At 45.5% G+C, this 14229-nt stretch overlaps 1 protein-coding gene across 1 annotated transcript in view; it reads left to right on the top strand.

The window, feature by feature from the left end:
• The window catches only part of LOC147750574 (galectin-1-like), a 46196-nt gene that overhangs the window by 17222 nt on the left and 14745 nt on the right, over positions 1 to 14229 (top strand). Inside the window, exon 3 of the mRNA XM_086966977.1 lies at positions 458 to 629. Coding sequence (XP_086823103.1) covers positions 458 to 629 — 172 coding nt within the window. The remainder of the gene's footprint in view (positions 1 to 457; positions 630 to 14229) is intronic.

The following is a 14229-nucleotide window of genomic DNA, read 5'->3' on the forward strand; positions in this document are numbered from 1 at the left end:
CTATGCACCTTTACAGCTTTAGCGGCCTCCTCTTTGAGACGCTGAGCCTTGGCAGCTATTCCGAATGTGTTATGGACTTTTCTGTGCACCGCCATTACTGCCTATATCACGGCCTATTTCTATCTTTGTTATTTACTAATTTACTTCTTTTACTTTTATTTTGTCACCACCGGATGGGGCGGGAGGGGGGTGGGGGGATACTGTTGGTTTGGGTGGGGGGTTACTTGTTCAGGACATCAGCATAATCCATCCAGTACGGGACGGTGACCAGCTTGGGGACTTTGCGACCCTGAACCCACCATAGCTGCTTCTGTTGACACCCGGGCAGTTGCCCGCCCTTTGTACTATTAAGATTGCAGTCTTTTGTATTTGGTCACATTTGATGCTCAATAAAAAGACAACTTTGAAAAAAAAAATGTCAAGAGAAAATGTAAGCAAAGTATCTTTTCCCCTTTAGCTTTAACATCAACATTGGGCCGGACCTCAACACCCTTGCTTTGCACGTCGATGCTCGCTTCCACTTTGGCACCTCCATCAATACCATCGTCCTCAACTCCCGTCACAACGGCAACTGGGCGGAAGAGGCCCGCTCCTATGTCTTCCCCTTCTGTCTAGGACAGAAAATGAGGGTAAGTGTTACGGCAGGGTAGTGGCAGAGGCTAGAAACCGAACCAGACTGCCAAATATGCCCTGACTTCCCGCATTCCACATGTTCCCAAACACAGGCCCTTCTCTCTCTTTTAGCCCTCTCGCACTTCATTTGGTTGTCATTTTCGTCAAGGGCACTCAGTGCTTTAAATGGAAAAAAATAAGTGCAGGTACTCACCAAATTGAGATGTGGACCAGGGGGCGGGGCTTTGGGGGTGGGGTGGTGCTTTGGGGCGGGGCTATGGGCAGTGAAAGGGATCCGGCCAGGGGCACACATTTAATGTGATTGAGATTGAATTGGTGTGCAAATGTGCATAATTATACTAACAAAGAGACTGTGGGAGAACCCACAGTTGAGGGAATGCACAGCTAAAAGACAAAATGTCTAAATCACAGTTTTTCAAATAACAGTGTACTATTCATGAGAAATGCTCAAAGGCAAAAATTTCATCATTTCATCTATAGTTTTTACTGATATAACATTATGCAAATCACATATGGTAAAGCATTGTTGACATGTACAAAAAACAATATAGACTGTCCCTGTCTGTTTTCAAAATAAAATTAAACAAACACTAGATTTGAATCATCTGCATTCGATTCCAATAACATGTCATCCTTAGTTTCAGAAGTCCCAATGCATTTCGGGTTACGAAAAACCCTTCGTCAGGGGAATGAGTTTTATGAATATGGAAATCTTCACATTCAATGTCTGGGGTGCAAATCCTATTAGCTTAGCAGTAATCTTACTGCATGTTGTTGTGTTTTGATTTCAGTGGCGACATTGAATGTGAAGATTTCCATATTCATAAAACTCATTCCCCTGACGAAGGGTTTTTCGTAACCCGAAATGCATTGGGACTTCTGAAACTAAGGATGACATGTTATTGGAATCGAATGGAGATGATTCAAATCTAGTGTTTGTTTAATTTTATTTTGAAAACAGACAGGGACAGTCTATATTGTTTTTTGTACATGTCAACAATGCTTTACCATATGTGATTTGCATAATGTTATATCAGTAAAAACTATAGATGAAATGATGAAATTTTTGCCTTTGAGCATTTCTCATGAATAGTACACTGTTATTTGAAAAACTGTGATTTAGACATTTTGTCTTTTAGCTGTGCATTCCCTCAACTGTGGGTTCTCCCACAGTCTCTTTGTTGTCTTGACATGGGAAACTAGGGTCGTTTTCCTTCTGGGAATAGCACGCACCTTCCTTACATACCTCAAAATATCCTACCTTAAAATTAGAATTTAATAACTGCTCAGATTATAGGTGTGCACCCGCACCCCCCCAGTATTGACATAATTATACTAAAGCATTTCTGGTATATTTTGATTATTCCATTTCCCTTATATGTACAAAATGGTACATTTATCATTAAAGTGGGCTTCTTTACTAAAACTTGATGCCCAGTGCTGTGCTACAGCATCACTGTCACCACCTTCCTCCTCGCTCTGGCTCTGGCTGCTTTACTCCGCTAAGCCAGCAGGAAGCCTTCCTTTCGATTTTCTGAGAGTCAGGAGATAGGCCTGTTAGCAGGCACTGCCCACACGCCTACCGTGCTATTGTCAGGGCTTTAAGTGGGCCGGGTCTTGCCGGTGCTCAGCACCGGCAGTTCTAAAAAGCAGGCGCCGGAACGGGTCTCTATCGGGCTCTCCATTCATTTTTGCCCTCACCCTCGTTGGAAAAAATTATCTTAACTCAGCAGGGCCACCCTTCACTGCCTTAGATGTACATTCAAAGTGACTCGTTATACTTATTACATAGTCTCATCATTTTAGAACTGAAGAATTTTCAATATTATATACAATGAAGCCAAAGTTGTTGCTTTTTTGATCTTCTACAACTAACAGCCTTTGACAAAGTGAATAGTGCTGGCTTGATGTAGGTGTAATATTACACCAGATTCTGGATGCAATGACAGAAGCAGTAAAATACCAGTCAGGCGACACACTATGCTAAACCACATATGTGTAACTTGTGTTTTTAAGCTATGCCCTTAATTATACCGGTCACATCCCTTTGAGAAACCCCCCCAGTTATTTCATCACACTTACAGCCCTGGCTATTGTCTCCACAGAGCGGACACAGTGTCAGTAATCACAGTGCACCTCGGACCCCTCCCAAACTTCCTTTCAGCTCAGAAGGAATGCCTACGGGCCGCCACTCAATTAGCACATTAAAAGGAGAGATTAGCACTCGATCAGAGTGCTTCATGAAAACGGACCCACTCATTGTTAGCTACGATGCGCTTCTCTTTGTTAAAGACAATTTCACTAAGCTTGGTTTACGGCCCCATGAGTACCTGTACTCTCTTTGGACAAAGAGAAGTTCCGGTACTCAGTACCTGTGAGTACCGGCCCATTTAAAGCCCTGAGTGCACTGCTCGGGCACACGCTGTCGATGAATTCAGGCGCAGTGGCTTCTGCCATGCTGCAGTCCATTGCTTCAGGAGGAGCGACTCAGGTCTTTGCCAGTGTAACATTTTGGATTACGCCTGAGTAATCTGCATATTTTGGGGAATTTCGCGTCATGCTTGTTATGCAAAATTCCTAATATTATGCCATTATACCACATTGCATATTTAAATGCCTTTAATAGTAAAAATGTACAGTGAACACGCCTTATGAAAACAGCAGAATGCGAGTGGCTGTTACTAGCTGTGCTTTCTTTTGTTTTACATTCTTTATAAAATGTGAAATGCGTCCTCCTATCAAAAATTGACACAAGGACACATTTCACCCTAAGGCAGAGCATTGAATTACTGTTTTTGATCTTATATAAGTACGTGTAATTTTACCAGACTTTTATTTAGTTATGATAAATGCAAATTATGCGCATTTCACACTCTCCTACCGTGGTCAGACCACTGTTGATTACTTTAGGTAATCAAAAATCAACATATATCCCTCTGGTTATCATTTAACACTTAACAAAAATAGTCCATTAACATCAGGTAAATTCGATCATTATTGCAGAATAACTTGGGAATGAAAAATGTGGTTTGCCAGTTTGGGGCATAAAGATATTGCTTATTAAATACTAGGGTCTATTAAGAGCAATTAAGAAGTTGATGGACTCTTTTCGAATTAGGTTATAACTTTCATTGCATTAGTCCTTCAAATAGGCCACACCATTGTGTACTACCTTTTTATGATCACTTTTTTATGTATTGTTTCAATATTTCAACCACTTGCACTGTGTGATCCCTTTACTTCACAGAGCAGCATTATTGCTTTTTTAGTAGATCCTTGTGTACAGTGCTGTAACTGTAAAAATCTGTTTTTTCGATGATCCCTGTACATAAAGGAATGTAGCATATCATATTGATTTACGTTTATCATTGCCAGTTATTCTGCAATAATGATCAAATGTACCAGAGGTTAATGGATTATTATTGTTAATTTTTTAATGAAACTCAGAGGGATAGCTGTTGTTTTTTATTACACAATACCCCTACCTCTCTGGGTATGAAGGTTGCTTCTTGGTGAATACAATGTTGATTACTTTGGATTAAAAATAAAAGAAGCATTGGCTCTCAAGAGCGGTAGAGGGATGCCTGACTCCAAGCGGGGACAGGGCAAATCTGACTGACTGTTGGAAAGTGGGTTATTAGCAGTGGCAAATGCACATCTGTCACTGGCAATACAGCCACGAACACAGTCTAGGGCTCAGAACAGGTCTTAGAAAATTATTCCCATGCTCAATCCTTGGTAGCTTGGCTGCAAGCAGGCAGGCTTTACTTAAAAGACAGGTATGTAAAGCATTTAAAAAACCCAATTCAGTAAATAATTAGGACACAACACAGAATAAAAATGCAACACCAATTTATAAAAATAGGAAATATTTTCTATCTTTAAAATGGCACCAAACTGAAAAAAAAACAATGTAGGAAACCGGAGATATGGATTTTTAAAGATTTAGCACTAAATAGCACATAGAGACCTGTAGCGCCTATTGGGATATCTGGTCATGCTAGACCGGGACAAAGTCAAAGTTTCAGGCTGATTGTGATGCAGCCCTGCTCGGCTATCCCTTGCGGTAGGTCTTGATCAAAGCTTTTACCTTCGAATTTAGCAACATTCCTGGAGCTTTTCTCTACGGGGTTACTCAAAGCTTTTAGCCAGTGCGGATTCTGTGCTGGTTTGCCGGCGTACCTTACGACAAGCTCCCGGTCAAACTTATGGAAGTCAGACATCCGGAGATTTCCAGGAGGACAAACCAGAGAGATCCAGGCTAGCACGTGGTTAAAAGATTGGCGGCTTGACTCTTGCTGTTGACCCCGGTCACCTCTCCTATGTTTGGAACCTTTTATGGAGCTTTTTCTTCAGGGGTCCCTAAATACTCTTCACCAGGCGGGTTTCGGTGTGGGTTCACTGGCTTGGGCTTCAGCTTACTCCCGATCCAACTCTGGAATTCAGACCTCCAGAGCATTTCATTGGGACGAGCCTGGATGGCAGGTCGGCTCATGGTTGAGTGTCACCAGCTTGGCTGGCCAGGTAGAGTCGATCCACTTATGAAGCTTTATTTCCAAAATTGCTCCAAAGTTCTCCAAACTTCTGGAACTTCTCCCTGAAGTTCCCCAAAGGGTCCCAAAGTGTGCAAAACTTACTCCAAGGGTCTAGACGCTCCAAGATGGTCCTTTAGAGTTTGGGAATTCCCTTCCCACAATCCACTTGGACAAAACCCTTAGAAATCCACTGGTAGTACTCCAGGCTGAGGATTCTTGGTGGTGATGTTCCAGGTGAGCTCTGTTAACCTGTAGTTTGCAGGGATCCCACTCTTTAGTCCTTTCAAAGCAAGGTAGTCCACAGGTCTGTAGTTTCAGATTGTGCAGCAGGTGCAGTCTTCAGAGTGCAGTGCCTGGTTGGTACACATCCAACCTCTCAGCAGGAACCCTTCTTCTTCCTTTTGTTTCAAGCAGAAGATCTGAGAGGCTCTGAGCCTCTCGGATACTTATTCCAAGTTCTCTGGGTCAAGCAGGAGGGCATTCCTGTCCAATGAGAAACAGGGCAACGCGCCAGGGTTTGACCATATCCTCCAAAGTGTGGCACTATAGTCTCCCAGAGAGCACTATTTCTCCAAAATTCAACATGGCTGATTTTCTGGCAGAGGGACAAGAGCTGGCTAAGCCCTCCTTCAGGATGTTTAATTTCCATACTGTACCTCCCCCTTACATCTGCTCATTCCTTTCTTAATGTTTACATCTGCCTGGGTTCAAAGAGTAGGGGTGTAAATGAAACTGGCCACTTCTGGCTGTCGCCTCCTTTTATTGAAGATTATTGTTTATGACCCCGCCCCCTGCTCTGTCCTTCCTATTTAGCAGAACCATGCCCTCCCAGAGTGTCTCTTCAACCCCCAGGGGCTCCTTAGCCCTTCATTAAAGCAGCCTGGCCAATCCACTTAACTCTGGCCTTCAGGTCTGAACACTGGAAGTCTAAATGTTGGCTTACGGACGAGAAAGTCTTACAACTTCCTGTCCGTACATTTTAGGATAAATTCAACAATAGCCTATTGTTGGATTTATCTAAACTATATTTTATGCCCCCTTAACATTATGTATTATTAAATACATTCTTGCCTTGTTACCTTTTGTGTTTGGGAATTTGCAATGGGGAAAATGAACTGGGCTGATTCTCCAACACCAGGGCTTTTAAAACATCTTTTATAAGGACCCTGGCTATATCTACAGGACCCCCCCTACTAACATCTAAGGGAAACTTTGAGGGTTCTGAATATGTCAAAATATTGCAGATCCTCGCTTAACAGTTCTCCTAGCCCAAAGTCGATTTTGGGAAGCAATCTGTGGAGTGAAATGTACAATTGCACTTGCCCCAGGGCATATAAAAACCAGTTTATAAAGACCCTCTTTATAAATACCTGACCCCTCACCCACCCACTACTGGGACGCCCAGGGGAGTCCCTGGGGGTACCCAATAAGCCAAAACATTGTACTATAATAATTATTAAGTGCCCCTAACACCAAAGTCGAGTTTGTGCACCATTTGCAATTTTAAAAGCAGTCCTGAAACACAAATCTGCTTTAAAACTGATCCCAGGCTTCTGCAGTGCACACATGCAAATGCAGAAAGGCTGCTGGCCCTAAACTGCCATGCCCTGTTATATACTAGGGACTTAAAGGTAGCTTCAATCCACCTGTCCTAGTATGTACTAGGGCCTTATAGGGGAGTTAAGTTAATGGCAATGATTGGGGCACCCTAACCCATAGTGTACCTTAGTGTATGTAAGGGTTTTTACTGTATTCTATGTGTGTTTTCAGCATTGCGCCGGTCCTGGTTAAGCAGAACCCAGGATCAGTCAGAGTCAGCACCAATACCAGTCAACAAAAAAGTTGGGGTTGCCCAGGGTACAGGATGACTGTGCAACACTGACTAAAAGCAATGATATACAAATAAAAGGCAACATTTGACAAAGTATCCAAGTCTACTGTTCCCACATTGAAGGAACCAATAAAACCTAAACATTAAAGAAACATTAGTCTCAGTCCTCTGCTCATGAATCATACAATGTAAGATTTTCCAACACTGTGGTGTTCACAAATATCGTACAAGTGGGGATTCTTCTCCACTGCCTTCCCTCATGAATTGATTTGAATTGAATTGAGCTTTTATATAGCGCAACTGTCACCCTACGGGTATCCTGGCGCTCAGACTTAGAAAAATCAACCTACACGCAACCGGAGCAATCGTAGGGGCAGTATTAAAGGTCAGTCCTAGGGAAGAGTCAAGTTTTCATGTTCTTTCTGAAATCTGTCAGCGAGTTGGCCTGTCTAATGTTCTGTGGCAGCCCATTACATAGTTGGGCGGCCACCACGCTAAAGGCCCCCCCCCCCCCATCCTGGAGCGCCTAAATCTAGTAGTCCCCAACAGGCCTGTACTAGAAGATCGAAGCTGCCTTTTTGGATTATACCAAGTAAATTTCTCTTGTAACGGGATAGGACCTAAGTTGTGCGCAGCTCTAAATACAATGCAAAGTGATTTAAAATGTACCCTTTCCTTGATGGGCAGCCAGTGAAGTTCTCTCAAGGCCAGCACTGTTGAGGACCTACGTTGTCTATGAACTGGTGCAAAGGTTTACTGTTCAGCTCATTAAAATATAATTGTGTGGCCTTTGAGCACAATGGAACCATAACATTACAGCTAATAAGAATATTCCCAAGACTTGGCTTTCTGAACCGAGAAAAAAAGAGTATGCACAGCAAGAAAGAACACAGCATTTCATTTAACATCGAGCTTCCAAATCAAGGACTACTGCGACTATGGCTACCTTTACATGAACACACTCTAACACTGATTAACTTTTAATGTGAAAATCACTCATTAAGGTCACTCAAAATGTAAAATCACGTTGAAATGCGATCAAGCAAAGATTACATGTAATACACAATTACGTGCAGTCAAATAAAAAATAAATGATACAAAATGGTAACAATGCTTCACTGCCCCTCACTTTTGGGAAGCTATTAGGTAAACTTCAGAGCATTCCCTTCTGTGATATTTAAGAACTTGGAACTGGAACAACAAGTGGGTCTGTGGACCCTTCTTCAATACAAAGCCTACAGGGCATGTGTATCCACTGTCTGCACATTCAGAGCCGGATTGCGTTTGTACTCCATTCCAGTGTCCTTTTGATGCTGCTCTCCAGACACAGCCTTTACATAAAGTGATGCTTGTCAGAGCAGGGTAGTCTCCAGCCTGAGTCCCCAAAACATATGCACAAAAGGTGTGAAGCTTTCAGCACCTGGCTGTCATCAGCCACCCTGAAATGCGACCAAGGGAAAGACAAAAGGCTGGCTTCACCTAAGAGGTCCCTTTTTCCTTGAACAAAAGAGACTACAGTCCCACCTTGACCCCACCTCACCAAACGGCAGTGCTTCAAAGAGACTTATTAGCAGCTCCTCTCAGCCAATGGCCTGATCGAATTTCTAAAGGATCCCTGCCTCTTTTTTACCCACTTCATTGTCTAGTTCATCTCTCCAGCTTCAGGATTGTCAGCAAAACACTTTCACTGTCTCTGAAAATAACCTGGCTTTCATCTTGTGCAAGAGGCAAAAGCAGGGGCATCAACAATGGATCCCACAGGCCTCCATTACTCTGGTTAACTCACACACACACAATCCATGTACCATGCAGACCACATGCACGTGCAAGTATTCATCTCATGAAGCGGCGGCTCCACCACTAAGGCAGAGGAACATCGCCCCACTGCATTTTGAGCAGTGGATAAAATAAAAATATAATGATAATAACACTATGTAATTATCATTTTATTTTTTCGGTTTCTGGGGCGGGTGGGGCTTGGCGGTGTCAGATTCAGCAAGGGGAGGAGTGGTGGGAACTTAAGTGGGCATGACTGATTGGCCGGCCGTCTTGGCCCGGCCAAACTGTTTTGCACACTTTGCATGTTCCCCACCAGGCTGTAATGCACAGCCCTGTGAAAAACATGCACTGGCTACCACTGCCTGTCTGAGCGCCGAACCACAGTGCTCAGACCAATCACAATGCTGCATTGCAGTGTTATGATTGGCTGAGGGAGCCTGTTTGTGCTTTATGCTTCAAGCAGGAGCAGAAGAGGATGACAGAAGGCGAGACGGCAGTCCCTGAGCAAGGTAACTAATGTTTTGAATTTACTGTTTTCTTTCCCACCTATCCTCCACCCCTGCCCATGTTACTTGGTGGCAGCTGCCACTGATCTCATGCACTTGGGATTTTAGCGCTAAGAAGTGGCACTTTACACTATTATGCCAGTAGGTCTTCATTCCAGTGGTACAGATCAAAATTTGTGGTCAAAGCAAGCATAGATTCACAAAAAAATGAATGCTACCTTCAACACTATATGTACTATACCTGTGACAGTGATTGTAGCCAATTTCTCACAATGAGAGCACACCTGGTGTGCCTGTCCAGGTTATAGGACAGCTCCAGGACCTCACTCATGTCATGTCATCTGGTGTGGCCCCTGCCACACTAGATTAGTGTGTGGCTACTGCCAACACAAAAAATATATGTGATACCAGGTAAATGCAGTAAATGCAGTCAAGTATTCCAGGCAGAGTAACAAGACTGTTCAGCCGTTAGGGGATATTCTCGTCCCAACACTGTGTATAGTATTAAGCTGTTAAAACAAGACAGAGTTAGCTAAAAAAAAATGAGGGCCTACGTCTCCCCATATTCACAGGTTAATTGCCCTTATAGTTCTTATTTCATCTTATAGTCCTATCAAACATCTGTCAGTATAATAGATGTAGCTTCTTGCAGTCAGCCTATGTACACCATGGCTCGATGCCACCACATACATCTCTCTCACATCTTTCACCCTTTCATCTGTACATCCATGGATCCTACCTTTAGAAAGTGCCTGTGGAGAAGATGCAATATGTCTCTAGGGCAAGTTGAGTGTGGTGATAATGTCACTTAGATACACTAAGGGCCTGATTGCGACCTTTGCAGTCGAACTGCAGCATCAGCTGTTGGGAGAATGTTGGCAAGCCGAAGGCATCCCGGAAAGCTGGATTTTGACTATACCACCCGGCTGGCAGTGTGCCAGCGGCGGTCTTGCGGTGGCGGCATGCTACGTCTCCTATACAGAGTCTGAAAGCAATGCTGCCGCACTACACCATCTCCACAGTAGTGTGTGCACTGTTGCCTTGCACCATATCATGCCTGGGGCACCATGCGCCCATGACAGTGGAAGCATAGGGGACAGTATGTGCCCCTGGCCACTACCCACACTGGGCAGAATCACCCTGGAGCCCTTCTTGAGGCCCCATACCTTCCTTTCCACCAACCTGTTCATGGCACGATTTCCGCCATGAAAAGGTCAGCGGAAAGGAAGCCCATGATCTGCATGGCAGTGCCACCCGAGATTGCGCCTTTCCCCACCGCCCCACCTGCCGGATCCTAGATCCTGCCGGCAGTCGGACCACAGAGGAAGCAGCGGGCAGCTTGCCACCCCGAGTACACCGGTCTTGGAACTGCCATACTCGTGATCAGGCCCTAAGTCTTTCACGGAGTGCTTTATAGCTGCCACTGAGCCCTGTTCCCAACAAATAGCCACTCATAGACAGCATGAGTGCCCCGGCTGAGACACAGCTCATTGAGGCTGCTACACTCCTAACAAAAAGCTCAGCACAGCCAACAGGTGAGACAGAGCAACAGGTTTATCAATCATGCCTGAGAGCATAAAGACTGACACTAGTAGTCTAGGAGCCCATGGTAGGTGTATGAAGTCCTCTTCCGATTGTTGAACCGTGCCCACCTCTAAACCAAAGTTTTCCATTCTCCATGGGGTATAATACAACTCGAGCAGATGTTTACAGCATAGCAAGCTATGTCTGTTATTCACAAAAATATCCATAGTCTGCGAGCAAAAGTGTTGCCACTGCTCACTTGCGCATGTAATCCACAAGCCTTTGGCATCTCTGTCTTGCAGCTAGCTGCAGTAATGTGTCGACTGATCTTGCATGTTGCAAAATTAGGTGCAGGAGTATGTCCTATGGCTGCTGCTCTACTGACAGTGAGGGTATGACAGTTCTCAAAGATATGTTGGAATATAAAGTAGAGATGGGTTTCTACTAGTCATCGGGTGCTTTTATTGAACAACATCTGAATTTCACATGGATTTTATGTTAGTTAGCAAATATTACATTGCTCCTGTGATATACAGATTTCATCCTTTGGGAGCCCTAGTCTGACTTTGTTCACTCTAGCTAATTAGTCTCAAATTATGATACAGCCTATAAATAACAACAGTTCCAAACTATTCTCAAACCTTTACATTTTTTTTTATTTTTTTTTTTATCCTCATTTGCCTGACCACCTCTTATTTAGCCTCCAACTGCCGACCACTCTATCCGGGTGCAGAGTTTCCTCTGTATCCTATGCTCTATTAGGTGGAACTCGGCAATAGATGGCCCGAAGAGTATCGTGGGAAAAGACTCCAAACTTGAAGTTTTATTCAGTTGAACTAGCCATTCTGAGCCGACTGGGGGGGGCCTAGTTCTTGGAGTTTCAAGGCATAATCATAGGACCGGGAAGAAAAAAAAAACCCCCGGTTATTGTCTCCAACGAACCAGAACGTCCCAAAAGATACGGCTACGCTCGCCGCCTGATCTCCTCAAGTCAGTTTTAGAGGTTGCGTAGAGAGACAACAGCCAGTTTGCGTGGGTTGGTGCTGAATTTTCAATCCAAACCTTGCATATCTCTCTTCTTGCAAGCAGTATGGCAAAGAACAGAAATGTCCTAGCGTGGCCCTTTATATTGTTGTCCCATCCAAATATAATCAAGGAGAGTGTGATGGAGATCGAAATATTAAGAATGGAGTCCAGAGTTGCTTTAACTTCATTCCAAAATTGTAATATGTTGGGGCATTCTTTGAACATATGGACGTCTGAGGCTGCGATATGGCCACATTTATTGCATTTCTTCCCTGGGATAAATTTAGAAAGTTTTAGCGGTGTAAAATATGCACGGATTGTTCCTGTCTCCTCCTACTCGGCCTTGCCTGCTGCCCCCTCAGTCTGCACGCTCCTCCGTTGGACTGGTGAAGAGGCCGCGACACCTCTGTCTCAGTGGCGTATCGGAGTTTCGAGACTTTTCTACCTGCCCGCCACTACCCTTGCTAACCGGCAGTCTCTGATTGCGAGATGGCGACGAAAGCGGAGGCCGAAAGACGTCGGAAGGCTGCTTCCCGGGGGGGAACGATCCAGACGAACATGATTGAACGCTACACCCAGCCGAGAGGCTCCCCCGGGACCGTATGCTTGGGTGCTGAAGGACTTCAAACGGACACATCGTCTGCGGCGGAAGTGTCGCTTCAAGACCTTATGGCTGCCATTACTGGACTCAAGGCTGACATGGGCCAGCAGTTCGAAGCCGTAGTGACCAAAATAGATACGGTGGCGGTGGACGTGACTCTGATTCGGGCCGATCTGGCCAAAACGAATGAGCGGGTCAAGGCACTGGATCTTAAAACGTCGAGCCTGGTGAACGATATGGTCGAGGCGCAATCCGAAATTGGCAATCTGCGTGCATCGCACGACCTACTGCTCAGGCGGATGGAGGACTATGACAACAGGGCCAGGCGGAACAACATACGCCTTGTCGGAGTGCCGGAAGGCGATGGTGCAGTAGCGACTGACCTTTTGGTCGAGGAACTGATAGTCGCCCAACTGGCTCCGGCAGGACTCAGCAAGTTCTTTGCCGTAGAGCGTGCCTATCGTTTTCCCGGAGGCCAAGTGAAGCCGGGGAACTCGCCGAGACCTATCATTGCCAGGCTCTTCCACTACCGGGACAGAGATGCTATCCTCCAGGCCGCCCGTAAACATGGTCCCATAAAGTATGACAATGCCTCCGTCTCAATATATCCTGACTTCACTCCTCAAGTGCAGCGGCAAAGATCAGGTTTCCTCGGAGTGAAGCGTCGCCTAAGGGACCGGGGTCTGAAATATGCCATGCTGTTTCCAGCTCGGCTCCGGATCGAATATCGGGAACGGGCGTATTTCTTTGATCAACCTGAACGTGCAGCCGACTGGTGGACTCGTTGCCGGCGGAGGACTTTGGGAGCGGAGGCCCTGGTGGTGCGGAAGGTGGTGCAGCGGCCCAGGGGTAACAGATGCCCTGGAGGTTTCGATTGAGACTGTGCAACGTATTGTACATATTGACTTATTCTCGAATGACTCTGCCCGTGGCGGTGCGGTAACGGGTGATTTCTCCCTTCCTCCTCAGGGGGTTCTTTGTGTAGAAGTATGGGGCGACAGGCACACTGCAGTTGGGGGTGGCTTTTTAGTCAGCAGGGGTGCAGGGAGGGGGGTGTTGTAACGGGTTTGGGTTCTGGGGTTGGTGTTTGGGGACTGGGTTATGTTTCGTTTATTTTGTTCTGTTCGCTGTTTCATGGTATTTCATGTCTTGCAATTACTGTACATAGTGGATGCTGCTGGGGGGTGGGTGTGGAATGTTTCTGCCGTAATGGGGGGGGGTGAAATGCGGATTCTTTCTTGGAACGTAAATGGTCTGGGCGACAGGATTAAGCGGGGCATTGTACTGCAATTCTTGAGGCGCCACGCCCCTGATGTTGTGTTCCTTCAGGAGACCCACTTGATTGGCAATGCCTGCAAGGCCTTAGACCGCCGGGGTTATCGACTGGTTGCACATGCGGGTTTCACCTCGGGTTCCCGGGGTGTGGGTATTATGGTGAAGTCTTCCCTTGCTCTTGCTATTGATGATGTTGTCCTTGACGGGCGTGGGCGGTATGCTGCTGTCTCTGGGAGGTGGGAGGGTAAACAGGTAGTGTTTGTTGTTGTCTATATCCCCCCGGGACTGCAGGCTACCACTTATGCTGATTTAGGCAGGACTCTCCTTGGGCTGCCAGATGGCTTGTTGGTCCTGGGCGGGGACTTTAATTCTGTCATGTCCGGAGACTGCGACCGACTACCCCCCAGAGTGTTGCCACAGTCCCAGATGTGGCTCAGTGAAATGGCTGACACTTTTGGTCTAGTGGATGTCTGGCGCTCACTACATCCCGCTCTCCAACAATACACCTTTCATTCTGGA

Source organism: Lissotriton vulgaris, chromosome 1_1 (genome assembly GCF_964263255.1).
Source record: "Lissotriton vulgaris chromosome 1_1, aLisVul1.2, whole genome shotgun sequence".
NCBI lineage: Eukaryota > Metazoa > Chordata > Amphibia > Caudata > Salamandridae > Lissotriton > Lissotriton vulgaris.